Consider the following 22228-nt stretch of genomic DNA (forward strand, 5'->3'; position numbering starts at 1 on the left):
TCCTATGGGATCATGATGCAAGCAGCATGATGTTTTAATGAAAACATCAATGCCATTTTCTCCTAATAATCCTAAAACGGAAAGTTGCCATCTTATAAAGAGTATTTACTTGCCAACTGCTTTGTGACAATCAAGTGGAAACATTGCCAAGACTGCGGCCATCTTCTCAAGTGTAGAGTCATTTTCTAATAATCTCTGACTCCATAGTAACCCTTTCTTAAGCTGTATTATCTGGTTAGATGTGTCATTCATGTGAGCACAGTTTACGATCTACCAAGCCCTGCACAACATATAAGATGAACTCACATGCAGAAAGGATGCTCACAGACTGCCGTTTATTATACTGTTGTTGCTGCTGCTGTTTGGGGGTTTATTCTAGCCTCGGCAGCCCTGGCTGTCCTAGAACTCACTCTGTAGACCAGGCTGGCCTCAAACTCACAAAGACCCCTTGCTGCTTTGGCCTCTGCCTCCCTGGTGCTGGGATTAAAGGTGTGTGTCACCACCACTAGGCTGCTTATTACACTTTTCATCCATAGGTCTTGCAGCTTCCTGCCCCTGCCCCTCTTTTCTCCCCGCCCCCCATTCAGTTTCCCAGCCCCCAGGCATTCTGCTCCCCTCCATATCATTGTCTTCACACACACCACTGACTGCTCATCACTGCTGTTCTGGCTCAAGTTCCAGGTGTGTATTTTATTGTGGAAGCTCCCAGGACTAGGTTCTTGCTTAGTGTGCACGCTTGCCCCTTTAAATGTGGTGTCCAGGGGTGTTGTCTCTTACATGCCCCAATCCAGGAGATGAGTCCCACCTCCTTCACTCTCCTGGGACCACGCTGAGTAGCAGAACCTGGCCAACCAGGGAGGATACAGAGAACAGGCATCGGCTCCAGCCTGCTCTCTTTCTCACCATTTCTTACGTAGTATTTTTTTTAAAGCTTTTCAAATACAAATCTTTGCTCAAAGATAGAAGTAAGAAACACCCCCCCCCCACACACACACACACCAACAAACCACCTTACAATGTCTGAACTGGCACTAGGGATAACAAGAGTTCAAATCTGGGACTATATTTGACACAATCACAAACCAAAGCTAGAGGACTTTCTCAGGGTCACGAAGCTGGTCAGATGGCTTGGTTGCATCTGCAGCCAACCAACCCTCTGTCCTTCCAGGGCTCCTGCTAAGAACTATTCAAAGGAGCAAGGGCTGGCTTATGAGCTTAGTTGATCTCGCCCAACTAAAAGTGACCACACGATGCACTCACTTTCTCGAAAAAGTTTAGGGCGTTATTAGTTTTTGCATGGATTCCCTCCCCTCCCACATCCTCATCCCCACCCCATCCAGTCACCCAAATCTGAAGGTGACATTTGAAAAGGAATGTAAAGAAAGGGACATTCAGAATTGAAAGGAGAAGAATCAGTAGCCAAGTAGATGCATGGGAAGGGGGCCCGGGACTGGGACGTTCATCCTACAGCTATTCTAGCTGTGGAACTTTTCAGCAAAATCTCGGAGGAGATCAGATCGCGCTTATTCAAGGGAACCAGCCCCTGCTCTGCGCCCTGGTCCAAGGCTGTTGAAGAGTGACAAAAGGCACCACGCTGCGGGGACGCGGGTGAAGCCCCTCTGTGTGTCCTCTGGGCATAATCAGGAACTGGTGCCAAATCAGAGGTGATGTGGCCAGGGCTTTGGGAGTGACGCGCGGCTGGGAGGCTTGCGCACCCAAGGCACGCCCCTGCCAAGTCCCACTAGCAGCTCTTTGGAGACCTGGGCCGGCTCAGCCACTTCCCCCAGTCCCTCCTCCGGCAAGGGGCTATATAGATCTCCCAGGTCAGGGCGCAGAAGTGCCGGGCAATCTGGGCTTAACGGGTCCTCCCTGCCCGAGCAAGAGGAAGGGACGCTCACCTTTGAGCTGCTCCACAGCGCCGCCTCTGCACTGGCACTACCTAGCCCAGGTGGCTCTGCAGGAGTCCGAAGTCGCGGGTTTCGTGCCCGCATCAGGCAACAGTGCCACTGTTGTCTTCAGGGCTGAGTCCTTTTGTTCTTGCACTCACGCCTCTCTGCCCTCCAAGCCAGGATGGTGAACCCGACAACTTCCGAAGTGCAACCCACCATGGGGGTCAAGATCTTCTCAGCCGGAGTTTCAGCTTGCCTGGCAGATATCATCACCTTCCCGCTGGACACTGCCAAAGTCCGCCTTCAGGTAGAGTTAGTGACATTGATGAGGCTTCTCCAAGCAGGACTGCTGTGGGCATCCCTGTGATGTGTGCTACGGTTTAACCACTCTTCCTCAGGGTGGCTCTGTCTTGGGAATGGGTGCTATTAGGAAGGAAATGGGGCCCTTGGATTGGCTGAAGAACCGCTGTTGATGGGTTAAAAATGGCCTCTGCCAAATCCTTCATAAGGCAATGGTGTCCTGAGCATGTGGGGTCTAAATAATAATAATAATTCAAATCCCTCAGAGTTTACAGGCCTGGCGCTTTTACCTTTCTTTGATTTGGGGCACGGGGTGGTGTACTATCCCATCCTGCTTTTAGGGGCTCTGGAGATTTCCTGGGTACCTTGTTTAGGTGTTTGGAGCCTGCATTGTAGCAAGCTCCACCTCTGAGATGGATAGATGATAGATAGATTAGATAGAAAGAAAGATAGATAGATAGATAGATAGATAGATAGATAGATAGATAGATAGATAGATAGATAGACAGAGACAGAGGGAGAGATGAGAATATGGGGTAGTATGCAAGAGAGGTGTTGAGAAGGGGAAATTATAAAAAAGATACTTACCTAGGGTATACACCAGTTTTTTTTTTTTTTTTTTAGTCCCCCTGTCAGGTGGGATCCCCCCTTCCTTAATGGACAGCCACTTCTCTCTGACCCACACTTTTCTGATTTCCAGATCCAAGGTGAAGGCCAGGCTTCCAGTACCATTAGGTATAAAGGTGTCCTAGGGACCATCACCACCCTGGCAAAAACAGAAGGATTGCCGAAACTGTACAGCGGTCTGCCTGCGGGCATTCAGAGGCAAATCAGCTTTGCCTCACTCAGGATTGGCCTCTACGACTCAGTCCAAGAGTACTTCTCTTCAGGGAGAGAAAGTAAGGAAATATGCATACCAGTTCTTCACCTGTTTATATCTGTGAAAACCAACTGGCCAGTGAGGAAAGTTTGTGTTTCTTCATGGACAATGTGGGTGGGCTATAAAGCAACGCTCAATGTAGACTTTCCCAAACAGCACGGTCCCAGAGAAGCTTAGAGAGCTTTGTGTAAAGTCAGAAAGAGACCACCACGCTCCCTGAGTCTGCGTGGGTGTCTAAGTAAAACACATCTTCACAGAGCAAAGGTCTGATGTTAAAGGTTAGCAAGAGCAGATAAACCTAGAGTGGCCCATCCGGGGGACTTTCTGCAAATTCTTTAATCAGTCACTGGTTATATCAGGCTCCACAGTAATCAGATATATTCTGTGAGTGTTCCTCGTTCTACATTCTGCTTCTTCAGTTGATCTAGTAAGCTTTGTTGAACTTCCTGTGCTCGGTTGGCCAATGAAAGTTGCCACTCTAGACAGGAGCCTCCAGTTCAGCTGACTACACAACCATGACATATGCTGTGTTGCAAGCTACCACAGAATGGGCACAGTGAAGAGGCATGATCATTCAAGACTCGTGAAGAGTTGATATCTGCATTGACTCTTGAGAAAGCAGTAGGAGACTTCGAGGGCCAGGAGCAAAGTGGTGAGGGAAGTCCTTTCTAGCCAAGTGAAGACTGGGTACAAACTCTGAGTGAGGAGCTGACATTCAGGGCAGACAGAGAAGGGCCACATTGATGAGAAGGGACAGATGAGTCCAGAAAAAGCAGGAACTGGTTACAAAGGGCCTTGCAGCTCATGCTAAGGAGTTTGCATTCTACCCATACAGCGACTCGAAGTCACTGCAAATAGGCTAAGCAGGCCATCAGGTGTGGTAGCACCTACCTGGAATCTTAGAACTAGGGAGATAGAAACACAAAGATCAAGAGTTCAAGGCCAGCCTGAGCCATCTAGAAAGATTCTGTCTCAAGTAAGTAAATAAATAGCTAGGCATAGAACTCAGTGGTAGAACACTTGGCCTTGGGTTCAATCTTCAGTTAAGTTAAAACAAGTTAAGCAAGTGTGATACACACATTTATACTTCAAAGGATTACATTGACAGCAGTAAAAAAAATGTATATAAGAAATCGTAAGTCAGAAACGATTGTGGCATACACTATTGCATACACGGAAGAAGAATCAGGGTGCCCATCAGAATACTTTAAATCACACCACTGGCTAAATTTGGTGGGAAAGAAAGCTGCTACCAGCTTGGTGTGTTCTCTGTGTGCTGAGAGGTTTACCAGTCTGAGCTCACACCCAGTGGGCATGATGTTGATGCTTTCCCTGTTTTGTAGACTGGAGGCAGAAGTGGACAGACAAAGGAAGGTCTGAATGAGTGAACATTCCTGAACCTTAACTATAGTCACTATAGAATGAGTATTGACTTTCAGGATTCACTGAAGTTTTATTAAATGATGTCTCTCTTCATCAACAGACTTTATTTTTCCCCAAATTTTTAAGACAAGGGCTTCTCTGTCTTATGTTTTTGGTCTCTTTGGAACATTGTTTGATGTCTTGCATTAAGGCAGTTGCCCACTGGGTTTTCCCTAGGGCCACTAAGTTCAAAAATCAACATCGTCATCAATAAGGGGAAACTTACATCACTGGTGACCAGGTGTCTCCTCCCAGTTGGGAAATACTAAAATGACAGCTAAACACAGGAAAGGACAAAGCTAAATTTTAGAAGGGACCAAGCTGCTATTAAATAGACATCCCCCCCCCTTTTTTTTCCTTGGGAGTCTTCATCTTAGAGGAGAAAAATAAAAACCTAGGCTAACTGAAGTTTCCTAGTCTGTTGTGAGTTGGTACAGCTTCCAAAACCCATCAGCATCTGATGGAGCATCAGGGAAGAAGAAAGAACACAATGTAAACATACTAGAGATAGAGAGAAGATTGTCAGTAAAGCGCCTGCCTCGCAAGCCCAGGGACCTGAGTCCTAGAACTCTCACCACTGCCCGAAATCCAGGTGTGATAGCACCAGGGAATGGTGTCCAGTGAGGCCAGTCTTCTAGGCAAGCTGCCCCTCAGCAAGAGCCCCTATCTCAAAAACCCCAAATAATGTTCCTGAAGTAGCGTGGGCAGAGTTTGTCCTCTGTGCACCCACTACCCACCACACACACACACACACACACACACACACACACACACACACACACACCACATAATTAGCCACAAAAAATGTAAATGTATGTGATGCTTGGTAGGGGCAGGCTCTTGGTTTTTCTTTTCTTAACCGTCTTTTTATTCTTCCTGGATAGCACCTGCCTCTCTCGGAAACAAGATCTCAGCCGGCTTAATGACTGGAGGTGTGGCAGTGTTCATTGGGCAGCCTACAGAGGTCGTGAAGGTCAGAATGCAAGCCCAGAGCCATCTGCATGGGATCAAACCCCGCTACACGGGGACCTACAATGCTTACAGAGTTATAGCCACCACAGAAAGCTTGTCAACACTTTGGAAAGGTAGCTAACTGCCAAGTGAACAGCCACAGTACTTAAAAGGCACATACACCCAGCCAGCAGCTCATTCATTAAATGCTGTCTTGTTTTTCTGCAGGGACGACCCCTAATCTAATGAGAAATGTCATCATCAATTGTACAGAGCTGGTAACATATGACCTCATGAAGGGGGCCCTTGTAAACAACAAAATACTGGCAGGTACTTCCCATTTTATACCAAACATGTCTGCGCCTTTCCAACCTCAGTTTCGAGTTCTAAAACCATGCTGTTTTGAATTGCTTAATTGAAGTAGACTTCTCTTTTGAGAGATGTGCATGTGTGTGTGTGTGTGTGTGTGTGTGTGTGTGTGAGAGAGAGAGAGAGAGAGAGAGAGAGAGGGAGAGAGAGAGAGAGAGAGAGAGAGAGAGAGAGAGAGAGAGAGAGTCAGAGTCACAATATAGCCCTATGGTCTGGTATTTGGTGTATAGACCAGGCTGATCACTCTGAGCTGGGTTAAAAGTGTATCCCACAACACCTAACAGATGTAATATTTTAGGAAGAAAATTGCCTACAATTATGTTGGAACAAAGTTTTTGTTTCAGCTTGAGTGTAAAAATACAAAAGAATATTGCCACAATATTCTCCATTAACACCAAGAAGTGAACGTGTACTACAATTCTCCTCTTCGGGCTGCAGAATCAGGAGGCAGTCAAGAGCAGCTTCCATGCAGAATTAATCACTACTTTCATCTAAATCACATCCAAACTGCTTTCACAGACACGGACATTCTCCTTTGATGGCTTGAATTCATCTAATGGTGTTAGGGCTTGTGTATTGGGCATTATACCAGGTCCAAGGCACAAAGAAAACAGTGTTAGCCTAAAATAATAAATCTGTAAATGGATCTGTAATCATTAGACATGGATGCTGTACCATCATCAGCCATGTTTCTCTACACAAGCATATGCTTTCTTCTTATATGTTAATATAGTTATTAACTTATTAATACATCATATTAACTTCCTGATACTAATAGGTTTACAAGTATCTGACAGGTAAGTACAACCACATACAGCTCAAAGTCTGGTGTTGCTCACTTTCAGATGACGTCCCCTGCCATTTACTGTCAGCTCTTGTTGCCGGGTTTTGCACCACACTCCTGGCCTCTCCAGTGGATGTGGTAAAAACAAGATTCATCAACTCTCTGCCAGGACAGTACCCAAGCGTACCAAGCTGTGCGATGTCCATGTACACCAAGGAAGGACCGACGGCCTTTTTCAAAGGGTAGGATATGTCCTTCTGTGTCTATAACGTTGTGTTTAAGGCGCCTGTGTGTGCTGTGGCACTGTGTCAGCCAGACAACTGGCATTTAGCCTACCAGGCCTGGTCCCTGCAATGGCCTCCAACTCTATCTTTGCCTTTTCATAAATGTCTTCAGTTCTATCATGCCACAAAGTAAAAGCTAATTAATTCTTTTTGGTAGCACTTGAGGGGACTCAAACCCAGGGCCTTGCACATGCCAAGCAATGAGTCTTATGCCCTCAACCTAATTTAAAAATTTTTTCTATTAAAGCAAAACCACAGAAAATGTAACACAAAAAGTGTTCTTTGAGTAATGATTGCATTCACTGTGAAAGTACTCTTGAGAACTGGATTACATTTTCCCACAAAGTGCTGCTGTATTGCATTGGAAACCACTCTCCGAATAAAATACAATATGACCTAGTTTTTCAAAATATATTCAACAAGTATTACAATATGGAATAGTAATGCTTTGTAACCTTTTGAACTGCAAAGCCATACCCCATAATTTATAAACTAAAATGTGAGTGTATCATGCATGTTATATAAAATTCTAACTGTTCTTATGATACATTAATGCAAATAATATACACTGTAGGAAATTAACTTAAAATGGACAGACCACTTACAAATTATCAACCACTTAATAATTTGGTATTTTGCAACTTTAATTTTTAAATGTTGTTTTTCAAATTTTGAAATATTTTCTCTTTTTTAAAAGACACCACAGTTCTTAGTTTTGTTTTGTTTGTTTGTTTTTTAAGATTTATTTATTATATTGAAGTACACTGTAACTGTCTTCAGACACCCCAGAAGAGGGCATCAGATCTCATTACAGGTGGTTGTGAGCCACCATGTGGCTGCTGGGATTTGAACTCAGAACCTTCAGAAGAGCAGTCAGTGCTCTTAATCGCTGAGCCATCTCTCCAGCCCGAAATATTTTCTAATATGGGTTAACCTTAACCTTGTTAATAACCTTGACAAATGGTACTACATTAAACAGGCTGAGTTTGTTATGGTGGCACACACTTGTAATCCCAGAACATGAGAGGCTAGGGCACAAGGACTGCCATGAGTTCAAGACCAGCCAGAGCCACATAGCAAGACCCTATCTCAAAAAAAAAAAAATAAATAAATAAACCAGAGGGGTCAGTCTGTAAAGCACTTGCTGCATGTACGTGAGACCTGGAGTTCACTTCCAGAGCCCATGTAAAAGCTGGGCATGATGGCATATGCTTGCAAGCCCAGCGCTAGGGAGGCAGAAAATGGGGTTCCCTGGTACTACATCTGGCCAGCCAGATGGTCTAATATTTGAGCTCCATATCTCAGGAGAGACCCTGTCTCAAAAAGAAGGCCATGCAGAGGAACACAAACAGTTAACCTCTGACAGGGGTAGTGGGGATCTAGTGTTTAATGAGTGAAGAAACTGAGGAAACGAAATGCCATTCAATCTGGGGCTTACTACACATCATACATGAACGTAATGCTATCAAGTTATATAGTGAAAAAAGGTTGAAACGTCAGTTTTTATGTTAATTCTATCTTTTTGCATACACACAGACACATACACACATACACCTGGATCAAGAGAACTATGATAGCACATGTGTAGTCCTAGCACTGGGAAGACAGAGCTACCCTAAGCTATATAGCAAGACCCACTCTCAAAACTAAAACAAAACAAACAATAAGAACAAAGCAAGTTGGAAGGTTCTTTTCACAGGGGAGGCTTCTTTTAAAGAAAAATCTACTCAGGGCAGTGGAGAAGGCTCAGTGATTAAAGACACTGGCTGTTCTTCCAGATATCCTGGGTCTGATTCCCACACTCACATGGTGTCTTTCAACCAGCCACACAACAGTTCCAGAGGATCAGATATCCCCTGGCCTTCCTGTGCCCCAGGCATGAACATGGTGCACAGACATACGTGCAGGAAAAACACAGACACACAAAATTATCTTTTTAAAAATCTACTCAAAGCAACTGTCAACACATTTGAGTTCTGGAGCAATCGTTGGTATAAAAGCCATTCTGTGGAGTTTAGTGCAATTCCCTAAACCCAGAACTGACTGAATTATATTCAGACACTGAGAGTCTCTTAAGAGCTGTCCAAGGGAAAAACAGTACTGGTTCCCCCACCTGGACGTGGTCGGTGCTGGCTGAGAACTTTTCTTCTTCCCTCTGCTTCCTCTCTTAAAGAGTTTTCTACTTCCTGTTTAGGAAGTAAAGTGAAACAAAAGTTTCCTCTTTCCTCCAAAGGAGGGAAGTGTTGCTTGGCAACTCCATTGCTTCAGCTCTGTGGGGTTGGGCATCTGAAGAGGTAGAGATACCTAGAGGAAACCTGATTGTCTGCAGAGGAAAGATGAGTGGTGGCGGCACTGGGTACTTTGATCTTCCTTCCTTGTATTTTATGATTGATGCACTTAGCAGCCCATCACCACGGCTTTATGACTTCCAAACAGCTAACAGGACGGTGCCCTGTATTTCCTAGGTTTGTGGCTTCTTTTCTGCGACTCGGGTCCTGGAACGTCATCATGTTTGTGTGCTTTGAACAGCTGAAAAAAGAGCTGATGAAGTCCAGACAGACAGTGGATTGTACCACATAAGCAACTTGGAGGAAGAGATACTGAACATCATTGGGCTTCTATGCTGGGAGACCACGAATAAAACCAACCAAAGAAATCAAATGAACAGCTCCGTTGACTTTATTTACATTACAAGATCATTTCCAGTAGAGAGTTTTGAAACCTCTTTTAATTTTTTTTAAAGGGAAAACTAACACATACACATAGTTTTTATTCTTACTGTCTTAAAGACAGAAGAGCATAGCATTCACTAATATTTTGAGAAAATAATACCTATATAAAGTCCTGTATTTAACTGGTCTTTGGGGAGAGGTGGGAGTGTATGACTGGGTATAAAGAATTCTGATTACAGCTCAAACTAGTGGGAAGGAAAAATTAGTCCAAAACCCTTTACATCGATAAACACTTTAAAAAAGAAAGCTATCAAAAAAATATTGCCATTTCATCTTATTTATTGACCACAGTTCACAGCTAATATACTCAATAAAGTATTGCTAATTCCATCTAAAGCTTGTCTTTTCGAGGAGTCTATGTCTCCATTTAAGAGTTGGGGCTCAGCTAGAATACAGAATTGTCCCCACAGCAAGGGAAGTTCTTTGAAATCAAAAGTTCAAACTAACTCAGTTCATACAGGTGTCTGGAGGCCATCTTACCGCATCCATAACAATTTATAACTGGAGACACAATATTCATTTGGTTACTAATATTATCACTGGTGAATCTTGACTCTGTCTTTCTCACAATTGGAAGATGAGCAGCAGCAGCAGAGTGAGATTTTGGTTGTTTGGTTTGGTTTCCCACTCTTACAAACTGAAAGCAGAGCAGCAGACAGAGGACCTGAAGCAGACAGGTACCCTGTTCCTGGCTTAGTCACCTCAGGATGTGTTGGCTTTGGCAAGTTCCCTCCTGGGCCTCATACTGCTGTGGTGTTGCTGTGAACCTTTGGCTCTACCAACATAGAAATCAGGTAAACAGGAGCTATTCTTCATATGCTGGTCTTTGGTGGCTTCTCTATCCATCCATGTATGACAACAGCTGCAGCAGAGGTGGAAGCAGAAATGGGTGGTCCTAGTGCAGGTAGATGTACAGGATACTTAATTCAACGCTTCCACTCTCTTCTGCAGCTCTGGGCTGTGAGAGGTGTTGTGGCTTTCAGATGCACTGAGGCATCAGAGCACCTCAGCCCTTGATGGCAGACAGTATTGCAATTCTTGTGTAGTTATAGGAAGATGAGATTTCTATGTCTAACTTAACCTTGGTCAGTGTCACGGCTACTGGTTAGGCTGTTTGAGACTCCTGGGTTGATCTGCAAACTACAGAGCTGGAGAAAGACAAGACCCTTGAGAGAAACTATGGGAACTAAAAAGGGGCCCAGGGGAAGAAGGGGGAGGAAGGACCCATGCCCCGCCAGAGTTCCACCTATGCTCTGGACAGGCAGGCATGGGAGGGCTGCCAGACGCTTTCCACTCAGCCCCAGGTGGGCATCCAAGCCTCTGACCCACCTGACGGGGGACGGTGAACAAGGGGCAGCTCAACCTGGGGGCTCCGGGGCCACTCCCTGTAGCCCTGGGGTTATGGGAGAGAGGGAAGAGGGAAGAGAGGTTCCCACACCGGTGAGAATGAGCACAGCAGATCTTGATGAGCAGAGACTGTCTATGGTTTTAGAGCTTTGTTGTAGAAAGGCAGGGAGAAAGAGAGAAGGTAGAAAGAGAGTGAGAGGAAAGGCTAGAGAGAAAGAGAGTAAGAGGGAGAGAAGAGAGGAGAGGAGAGGAGAGGAGAGGAGAGGAGAGGAGAGGAGAGGAGAGGACAAAGAGAGAGGAGTGAGGAGTGAGAGAAGTGAGAGATAAGAAAACAAAGGAGTGAGAGGAGTGGGAGTGAGGAGTAAGAGAGCAAGGTGGGGCCAAGCAGCCCCTCTTATGGTCTTTACTGTTGCTAGGTAACTGGGGAGGAGTTTAGCCTGAAAGTCAGAAGTTTGGGACATTGCCTACGTGACTTCTAGCCATGCTTCTCTTGTAGGGGCTGTCAGGGCGGTAACTTAGGGAGGAGCCAATGTTCCAGGAGCACGAGGGAACGCCTACCATGTCATGTAGGTGAATTATCACCATTTCCAGGGTTCAGACCTCAGCTTGACTGGAGACCAGCCTGTCTTTGCATAGCCCAATGCCCCACAAGAAACCTTTTACTCAAGTTAATACTGCAATGTCAGGGGAGGCAGGATGGGTGTCACTTCCTAGCTAATTCCCTCAGTGATCCCAGGCAGCCTGATCCTATAGCCAGAGAAGGGATGTTTGCACCAATCACAGAACAGGTCATATGCAAAAGAGGCATATTCACACTAACAGACCTCACCTCCTGGCACCCATCACAGCAGTTCCTCGGCCAGACCACCAGGAGGCTCCTTCCCTAGCCTGCATAGAATTGGGTAGAGGATTGTATAGTTTGTCATTGGCTTCTTTGTGGGTTCTTCTTTCTTCCACTCTTTTCCACCCTTTTCTTGCACCTTTTCTGCCCCCTAATCCTAGATAAGAGAGGAGAAAAACAAAAGGATAGAAAGGAAAGGAAAGAGATCCCTGAATAAAGTCAAGGGTCAGAAAGGAGGCAATGTTATTGTTAGACCACCTCTTGCTAATTAGGGGCATCAAGTTCCTTGAGGTAAGTTTGATCTTCACCACCAGGATATCTAATTTCTTCTCCGGGTTTCTTCTTTGTACATGAGTACTTAACAAATTTCAGCCAATAGCAACCAATATCAACCAACCAACAACCCACTCAGCCTCTCAGAGTTATATAGTATATATCCAGAATTCCAAACATCACATAATGGCAGAAACTATATGCAGCTGGCAAAATCACACACCTGCCAGAGCACGAGGCAAATCATAGTCAGCTGCTGTGGACAACCTAAAGCAGCCTCTTATCCCGCATGTTCGATTAAAATGAAAACATATTCCTATGATAGTTCTGTGTTTTTTAAAGAAAACCAAACTCCAGAATTCTCACTACAGGGTTGTCTAGAGTTCCCTAAGGCTTGTGAAAGTAAAAACTCTGGTACAGACAGACCGTTTGAAATAGTCCTGACTGAACTGAAAGGAACTGGGGCGGCCAGTACCTTTCTTTGTGTATTTCTGGCAAGGCATTCATAGAGTTTTCAAAACAGCTAGTATTTACACAAGAGTAATCTCACTATGTTTGGCTGATGGTCCTCTCGAAACAGCTCAGAAAGCAAGGAGGAGTCCAAAGGATGCCTGTTGATCAGAGTCAAATTGTCTCATCCTTCAACATCTTCGCTTACTTACAGGAAAATGAACCCCAGATAGCATGCTCAGGGCAAAGACCTAAAGCCCTTAATAGTAACACAAATAGCAATTTTAACATTTAACACCTGCCCAGGGCCCTAGGGAGATCTGAGTCTCCTTTATCTATCTCAGGGAAAGGACACACTTGTTCTTTTTATAGTAACCCCTCTCCAGGGACATCACTCTAGAGAGATACAACCCTTTCTTCCAGACCAGCATTAATATATTGATAAGTGGGGATCTCCCAGGACCTAATTACCCACCTCAGTCCACACCTTTCATTTTCCACCATCTCAATGGTACATTCCAGGGATGACTCCAGTACTACATGAAACTAGAGGAATAACCACACCGAAAGCCATCACCACCATTCCTTGTTTGTTCACTGCAGGAGAATTTTGTGGTGGGTGCTTTAATGCCTTTCCAGACATATTGTTTAGCAGCTCTTACAATTCCGGTGTGCTCAGACCTGACTTCCTATGTTATGTGAGCATCTTCCTTTTTTAGAGTCTTCTCATCTGGAGTCATCACTGCCTACCTGTGCTGGGTAGCACCAGCACCTGAGAGCTGGGTAAAGAACACTCATGTGCATAGCTTTGGGCAGTGAGGGTTTGGGATGCTACATCAGTTTCTCATTTCTGCCAACCCTTGGGTAAAATGCCACTGAGCTATCAAACTCCCGTTGCATATGGTGGCATTCTGCTTACTACGAAGACCCTTTCAGTTTCCTCTCAGTCTCCTAGGGCTTGGCCAGTGTCTGCTGGGATCACCTTCCATGGGGCTGCAAAAGCCTTTGTTCAGGTTGGCTTAGGAAAGAATTCCAAACCTTAGAGTACCCTGTATCACGAATAAGAAAGAAAGCATGTCACTTCATTTCTTTGCTTCATCCAGTTTCCCCTGTGGCAGTAACAAATGAAGGCAATTAAGATAGTAAACCCTTGCATAAAGACAAGTCAATCAGAAAGTCTGCATCTGACATTGTGTACAGAGAGGGAAAACAGCTATAGGTTCTGTACTCGTATGCAAGGAGATACAAGTAAATCAATGTCAGGTTACCCAGCAGCTCACTGAGTGTCCTGATAAATGGTCTCGATGGGGAAGAGCACCTATAGCAGTTTGGAAGATCCTAGCCCGTGATTCTTCTTTTTCACACAATTGGCAAATGGTTTCTGTCTGGTGCTTCATTATTTAACAAGGAAAGGTTCCAAGTCTCTTGCTTAGAAATCACATTAGCTTGCTTTTCTCTTCAAGTTTTAGTGTGGACATTTTTTATTTTTTATTTTTTTGGTTTTGGTTTTTTGAGACAGGGTTTCTCTATGTAGCCCTGGTTGTCCTGGAACTTACTTTGTAGACCAAGCTGGCCTCGAACTCAGAAATCCGCCTGCCTCTGCCTCCGGAGTGCTGGGATTAAAGGCGTGTGCCACCACGCCCAGCCTTAGTGTGGACATTTTTATTGGAGAATATAACACATATACATAAAAATCACATGAAACAAATGCTTGACTTAATAAACAAAGTGTATTAGTCAGGGTTCTCTAGAGTCACAGAACTTATGGGTAGTCTCTATATAGTAAGAGAATTTGTTGATGACTTACAGTCTGTAGTCCAACTCCCCAACAATGGTCAGCAGCAGCTGTGAATGGAAGTCCAAGGATCTAGCAGTTGCTCAGACTCACCAGACAAGCAGGCAAAGAAGAGAGAGTCCATCTTCCTTCTTTCAATGTCCTTATGTAGGTCTCCAGCAGGTGTGGCCCAGATTAAAGGTGTGTGTCACCACGCCTTTAATCCCAGATGACCTTGAACTCAGAGATCTCCCTTTCTTAATCTTCTAGGATTCATACCCACTATGCCTCAAGATCTCCATGCCAAGATCCAGGTCAGAAACTTGTATCTCTCAGCCTCCAGATTAGGATCACAAGTGAGCCTTCCAATTCTGGATTGTAGTTCAATCTAGATGTAGTCAAATTGACAACCAGGAATGGCCACCACAGCAAGCAAGCAGCCATGGTGAAGATCAAGAAACCAAGGAGCCTGGTCTACTTCCACACCATGATCTACTTTACCTTTGTGGCTAATGTTGTTTAGTCTGTTTTAAAATTATAGATTCACATGTAGGCATTTACACTTCAATTGTTGTGGGAAGCCACATGTGCCGTTGCAGAGTGGTGCTGACTACTGCTGGCCACCACACATAAGTTTGGACAAACAACGAATGTGTACATATGCAGTAAAGTTTTTTGCAAAGACACTGCCTGGCCCGGGCATGATAGTTAGGCTTTGAGAGTATAACCAATCATATGTGAGACATGCAAATGAGGTATGATAATGAGGCTCTGTGAGGTACAGAGAGAGAGAGTAGCCAATCAGATGAGGAACATGCAAATGAGGCTTAGTGCATAACCAATCCGGGTGTGAGACACGCCTCTCCTAGGCCTATATAAGCAGCACCAGTTCTGGGCTCGGGGTCTCTTTGCCTCTGTAATCAAGCTATCCCAATAAACATGTGCAGAAGGATCCTGTTGCAGCGTCGTTCTTGCTGGTCGAGTCCGGCGTGCGCAAGAAATTGTCTTACTTGAGGGGCTTTATGTGAATTGAACCATTTGTTGGGCGTGTGGCATCTTTTGCCAATATTGTAAACCTAGGGTTACTTAGGCAGTTTTTCATAGGTGCAGATCCTAAACAATCAGCAGTACCCAGCATTTTATTGTAAAAGTTATCAGAATTGATCTACTCCTTTTGATGGACCTCTGAGATTTCCTTTCAGGCTATGATGCTGATATAAACTCTTATAACATAAGTATTTATTTCCTACTTCTGCTATGACACACCATCAGAAATTAAGTGGTTTCAAACAACACAAATTTATTACCTTATTGTTCTGAAGGTCAGAAATCTCAAATGCATTTTTAGAGATGTGCACCCCTTGCAGGTTCTCAGAGGAGAGTGCATTTCCTTCCACAAACCCTTGACTTCTCTGCTTCTTCCAGTTCTATTCTATCATTTAACGTAACAAGTTCATTGGGTCATCCTTGGAAGGCTGTGCCCTGGTACACATGTGTCCTCCTTTGTATAGGACAGCTATTTAAGTCAAGCTCTTTCCATTGTGACAGACTGGGATGTTGTTTCTTATATTTTCCTACTATGTGTCTTGGGTTTGACTCTACAACCTCCTCTATCAATACTTAAATAGAAGCGACATGAGCAAAAATGGAACGATGTTTGCATAGATGGCTTGCCCACTAACATTCCAACAACAATCTACCAGGAGTGTGAAGTGCCTTGCAGAGCTGTTGATATAAAAGGCTACAGTTTGAGAGAAGGTATCCCTCTGGATACAGATGATGAAGGAGACAAAAAAAAATGCTTTAATTTATAGATTCCATTCAATCTGTAAGGTCAATATGAAGAGAAAATATTTTTCCAATGTATGAATATGGTATGTATCTCCAGTTTTGTTTTTAATGTAGCATGTTGTGGTCTCTTCATCAGGGTATACTACTCACATTTGGTGTATTTATTCTTAGGTACCGGTCTTAGTTAGGATTTCTTTTCCTGTAATAAAAGACTCTGAATGAAATAAATGTGAGGAAGAATGTATTTATTTCACCTTACATTCACTGGTAACAGTACATCTCTGAGTAAAGTCCAGGGCTGGAGGCTGGACATAGAGAAAGGTATAGCCGCCAGCAGCCACAGGTTACTGGGTTCCTGAAAGGAAAGCTGGGAATGGATGGGAAGGATGGCAAGAGAAATAATGAGCCAAGACAAAGGTCTCTGATCAAGGCTCAACTTTAATTCTTGAGTCTGATTTTTAAATGGGGGAACCCATTCCCCAATTTGCCAGGATCTTGTCAGGAAAGCAAACTCAGCTGCTCAGCAGGTAGTGGCTTCTTGGGGGAAGCTGCAGATGTGGAAGGACAATAGACTTCACTAGGTCAGAAGACTCCACCCTGGGTGGGCTAGCCAACTGTGGCAGACAAGGTCTGATTCAGCCCGCTCAAGGCTGGGGAAGGACACAATTCCTCCCTTTTTATTTATTAAAAATTAGCTGGACTAGGGCATAAGATTTACTTATGCTCCATGGTCCTGCCTGGGAATTATGGTGGCTGGTGGCTGCACCTGCCTTAGGACTGAGCCTAGACTCTCTCCTACCCATCCCAGAGGATGTGCACAGCTTGCTTGTGTTTATTTGCACAAACACGGCCGTTTAGCATTTATTACGAACAAACACGACCTCTTGGCACATGCCTCTGTCTTAGGTTGAGAAGAGTCAGAGAATAATCAGTTGACCATCTTTGACTGCTGGCCCTCATATCACACCTTTTTTTCCATTCTGACGAAAGCCACAATATGCACTCAATGCATTTCTTCATAGCCATGAATAACTGCCATAACTGAGCTTTGCTGAAGGAGAGCCTTCACAATTGGAATCATACTTACTAGAAGACTCAGGGTCTGTGTCCCCTTGATGAACCAATATTTCAGTCAGCCACTGGGCTCCATCTTCTTTTTGTGAAAAAACACAGACAGAACCTCTGCCCCATATTAAAACGGGATCTGGACCATTTCATGTATTAGTTAGGGGGTCCTGCCATTTAACCATGGCATATGAGCTGGAAGTGACTGGATGCCTATGGCGATCCACTGCAGGCTGAGTTTTAATATCAGTTTGCAAAAAATTAAAACAAATAAAACAAAGGCAAGCCGTGCTTTTGGTGACCTTAGAGGTATAATTCCCCCTTTTTTGTTTTTTAAGAAGATACTGTTTTAAAGTTCCATAATATCTTGTCCTTGAGAATTATAAGGAGTCCCAGTAATGTGGGTAACATTAAATTGTTGTCAAAACATCTCAAATGCTTGAATGTAATAGCCAGTTTCGTTAACTGTTTTAATCTGATTTGAAACACCAAGCATAGAAAAATAGTGCAGGTGTAAGACCCCCTTTCGGGGACCCCCACTCTAGTCTCGGGAGTGTGAGAGCACCCAAAGAAACACGAGGACCCACTCGCTGTAATTACATGAGGACGTTTAATTACGGAGCTCCGGACAGGCATGAATCCCACACAGGAGATAACAGATGCCGGCCCCGAGGCTCAAAAGCCAGGGGCTTTTATGGGGTAAGGGGCTTAGGGGTGTGGAATTCAGCATAGTGACACACTATTGGCTTATTCAAACATTAACAGAAAGAACACAGTGCATCAGGACTTTGTTCCTGTGGGCTGGGGGCTTATCTTTGTTCACATAACAACCAGTTGATGTATATGACTTTACTCAGCGCCAAGGGGTAACAGAAAGGAGGTTCCGGCCAGATGGTGTGAACTTAGATAATGTAGCCCCATTTGTCCTTGAATACCTTTTCATCTTTACAGCCAAGTTGTTCTTAGGAATGCCTTATCAACAGCCCTGCCTTGGCCTGCCTGGGGGCTTGTTCTGCTTTGTTCTCAGTCCCAGACGGGGCAGTGGGCTCTTAAACAACTCACAAGTTACAATATTTTATCTTCCTTCACAGGCAATGACCAGTTACATTTTTAGTTGCTTCTCCTGTTAAGTCAATTGCAACTAAAAAGCCTGAAAAGGTACCAATAGTCACATGTGCATATTTTATTTTTCTAAAATCAGAAATATGAGTATCCATTTGCAATAATTGATTAAGTATAAGTCCTCAAGAATCAACACCATTATGTGGAACAGGTAGAAATTGAGGCTACTGAGAACAAGTCTTTATAATTTGACACGCATGTTCTCTAAGAATACCAAATTATTATCTCAAGCCATTACTATTTTGATGATGTAAAGAATGAGATTGTATGGCCAATTGTTCTTGTGTAAGGCCTATAATCTGCCTGGGGTACAAATCTGCTGTGGCATTGCCTTAAGGGGTCTTGTCCAGGCAGTCCAGGATGAGTTCTTTTTTTGTTTATTTGTTTGTTTTTGTTTGTTTGTTTAATTAGGTATTTTCTTCATTTACATTTCCACAGGATGAGTTCTTAAATGTCCAAGGACAGTCCTTTAAAGGAACAGTACTTTCTCTTAACTTGAGTTGTATATGCATAAACCATTGCTAAATTTGAGAATTTGCAGTATCTAAAAACGGAACAACTTCAAGCAATTGTAAGCCCTGAATATATATATATAGGCTATCAGTATACAAATTAAAAGCTTGATTTTAACACTTTAAAAACAGTGACTACAGTACATAGTTCAATTATTTGTGCTGAATTAGAGGGAACCTCACGAGAATAAACATATTAATTATCCGATCACATATACTTCTCTTTCATAGAAGGGCTGTTTATAAATACAGTAGATGCATTCTTTATGGGATGCATGCATAAATTTACAGGAAATACAAAAGCATGCATAGAGGCAAATTTTAACAACTTGTTTTTTGGATAATGATCATCAATTTTGCCTAAAAAGTTTGCTATGCAATATGCCAAATATCAGTATTCTTTAATAACCAGGTGTTTGAAACAAGGACTAGATGTCTCGTCAGGTTTTTAAGACATTCTTTCCAAAATACCTTCATGATTCTATCCTACAATTTTTTATTAACACCACAACAGCTTCATTATAGGATGTTAAAACTTTACTTGGAGATGAAGAAAGATGAATCCACATTAATGCTCTCTTTTCCAAAGAATTGCTGTTGGGCGCATTGAGTAACAATAACTAAAATAAGCAGTTAACATTTGATTACAGAGGTTTCCTTAAAAATAATCTCCCGGAGGCGAGGCCCCCAAAACTTCCTAAAGCAGGGTTTGCAAAACAAAAGAAATGCCACACATGCCCTAGGAGAGCTCTGAAAGCCAATTCCCATCTCTCTCTCTCTCTCTCTCTCTCTCTCTCTCTCTCTCTCTCTCTCTCTCTCTCTCCCTCCCTCTCTCTCTCTCTCTCCCTCCCTCTCTCTCTCTCTCTCTGTCACACACTCATCATTTTTATATCTAGCATATTTCTTTTTGTTGTTGTTGTTGCTTGTTTACTCTTTTTATTTTATTTTAAGCCCTACTCCTCTCACCTGATGCAGTTCTTGACTGCGGAAAATGCCTGTTTAGAATTTTCCAGTCCCATTTTCCACTGTCAACCCCTAGCTGATATCAGCGATGGGCCGACAGTGACTCAGTCTAGCCTGTATCCTTTTTGCACTCTTGCAACCAACAGCCTTCAAAAGATGAAATTTATAGCGTTAACATTAATGCTGTATATTGGTTACCATCATGTGGGATACCATCTTCTTCCGTTTTCTGTGGAGCTCCACCAAGACAGTGTCCCTCAGTTGGTCTTTCTGTATTCAGGTCCCTCGTTCGTGTGGCCCCTGTAGCTGCCAGTGGCCACAGGTTACTGGGTTCCTGAAAGGAAAGTTGGGGATAGATGGGGAGGATGACAAGGGAAATAACGAGCCAAGACAAAGTTCTCTGATCAAGACCCATCTCCCATTTTACCAGGATCTCATCAGGAAGGCGAGCTCAGCTGCTCAGCAGTTAGTGGCTTCTTGCAGGAAGCTGCAGATGTGGCAGGACAATAGACTTCACCTAGTTTGGAAGAGTCCACCTTAGGTTGGCTAACTGACTGTGGCTAACATGGTCTGTCGCAGCCCACTCAAGGCTGGGGGAGGGCACAGAAAGGGCCATTAGGGAGTGCTGCTAACAGGCCTGATCATCCTGGCTGGCTCATTCTGGTTTCTTATATCCTCAGGACACCTACCCAGGGGTAGAACCACCCACAGTTACCTGAGTCCTTCCTCATCAATCAGCAATCAAGAAAATGACCTTATAGATTTATCTACAGGTCAATCCTATGGCAGAATGTTTTAAAATAAAAGTCCCACTTCCTACCTGTGCCCAGTTGACATAAATCTAATCAGCAAAGTATGGGGGTGGTGTGTGGGGGGAGGTGGTGTTAAATACTATTAGGCATTTGTGCAGATTTTCTAGCTTTTTTGGGGTGATATTAAAATATAATTTTTGAAACCTTCACTCCATCTATTTAAGACTCATTTCTGCATTTTATTTTCCTCTTGTTCTATTTGAATGCTCAACACATCTAACTTTGTTGGATATACTGCTAAACGTGTTTTTAACTTGGCACATAAATTGTGTAGACATATGGGATGCCTTGTAATTTTTAATACACATTTCACCATATAATGTTCACACCAGAGTGTGTATAAACACCTATAGCTCCTTAAATATTTATTCTTTGTGGTGAGAATATTCAAATTTTTCTTGCATCTTCTCTGGAACATACATACAGTGCTTTGCTCTCTAAGTCTGTAGGCTTGAGCTGCTGGTTCCACGTTCTAACTTTGATGGCTTTCTTTGTTGTTGTTTTGGTTCTTTGCTTGCTCTTACTTTGAGACAGTCTTAGTCTGCAGCCCCAGTAGGCCTCAAGCTCTACTGCCTTCACCTTCTGAGCTCTCTGGATTACACAGGTGAGCCACCATACCTAGCTTTCATATTGATTTTATTAGCAACTTTGCCAACCCATTATAGTTTATATAGAAAATCTTTTGAAATTTTATTCTTTGCACATTTCTATTTCTTCTGAACAGTAGCTTGTTGCTTTCTATCATTTGTTTTTTTGCGGTAGCTATCTCTGGTGTGTTCAACAAATCTCCATGGGTCTCCCTCCCATTGACAACAGAGCCCACTTTCTTGCTTTAGTCACAGAAGGTTTGGCCTCGTAACTTGCGGTACCCAGTGGCACACATTGTGAAAGGCTGGAATACGTTTGAGCAATCTGGCTTGTTATTGGGCTCCTGAGTCATTATAAGAATATGCCTCAAATTAGTTCCAAAAGAGTTGAAACCAAAACTGTTCAAACACTGGTGGCACTGGCATAAGGCAAGAGGCATCCTGACAACATTCTAGCTGACTGGGCAGCCTGCGGGGATGAGGAAATGCTTTCGCTGACATTACATAGCTATGTTTTGTGACTGAGTGCTAGACAACACTATGGGACATTAGCTGACCTACACGGTTTGTGATAAAGGCAACTTTCTTAACTTGGTCCCTGCTAATCATACTCATGTGTTTTATAAAATGAAGATAATCACTATTTACATATTTGCTTTAATGGTTAAAAAAACCTATTTTATTTTGTGCCCTGTGTGCATGTGAGCACAATAACACCACAGCTTGCATGTGGACATTGGAGGACAACTTGTCAGGATCAGGTTTCTCCCATCATGTGGGTCCAGGGATCAAGCATAATCCTTGGGCTTAGTGATACTCACCTTTACCCTCTGATCCATCTAACTGGCCCTTAATTTTTAGAAGATATTTAGGTGTGTATGTGTGTCTTTCTGCATGCTTGCCTGTGCATCATGTGTGTATAGTGCCACTAGAGGTCACAGGGGGTGTTGAGTTCTGTGGAACCAGAATGGCCGTGCTGGGAACCAGCCTGGGTCCTCTGAAAGAACAGCCATTGCTCTCGGTCACTGAGCCATCGCTCCAGCATCCTTAATGTTGTTTTTGGTTTTGTAACACAAAAGC

At 43.6% G+C, this 22228-nt stretch overlaps 1 protein-coding gene across 1 annotated transcript; it reads left to right on the forward strand.

Moving 5' to 3' along the window:
• Nucleotides 1–1835: 1835 nt before the first annotated feature.
• On the forward strand, nt 1836–9944 carry Ucp1 (uncoupling protein 1 (mitochondrial, proton carrier)). Its single transcript, NM_009463.3, has 6 exons — nt 1836–2196; nt 2890–3088; nt 5376–5576; nt 5671–5772; nt 6657–6837; nt 9345–9944. The coding sequence occupies exons 1-6, from the start codon at nt 2071–2073 to the stop codon at nt 9457–9459; spliced, it is 924 nt and encodes a 307-aa protein (NP_033489.1). The 5' UTR covers nt 1836–2070; the 3' UTR covers nt 9460–9944.
• Nucleotides 9945–22228: the final 12284 nt, after the last annotated feature.

The sequence above is a fragment of the Mus musculus genome, chromosome 8 (assembly GCF_000001635.26).
Source record: "Mus musculus strain C57BL/6J chromosome 8, GRCm38.p6 C57BL/6J".
Lineage (NCBI taxonomy): Eukaryota > Metazoa > Chordata > Mammalia > Rodentia > Muridae > Mus > Mus musculus.

Bases quoted from the DNA above. Each gene is read 5' to 3' on its own strand.
- Ucp1 (NM_009463.3), top strand. From the start codon at position 2,071: ATGGTGAACCCGACAACTTCCGAAGTGCAACCCACCATGGGGGTCAAG. The intron at 2,197-2,889 runs GTAGAGTTAGTG...TCTGATTTCCAG, and splicing joins CTGCCAAAGTCCGCCTTCAG to ATCCAAGGTGAAGGCCAGGC. The intron at 6,838-9,344 runs GTAGGATATGTC...TGTATTTCCTAG, and splicing joins CCGACGGCCTTTTTCAAAGG to GTTTGTGGCTTCTTTTCTGC.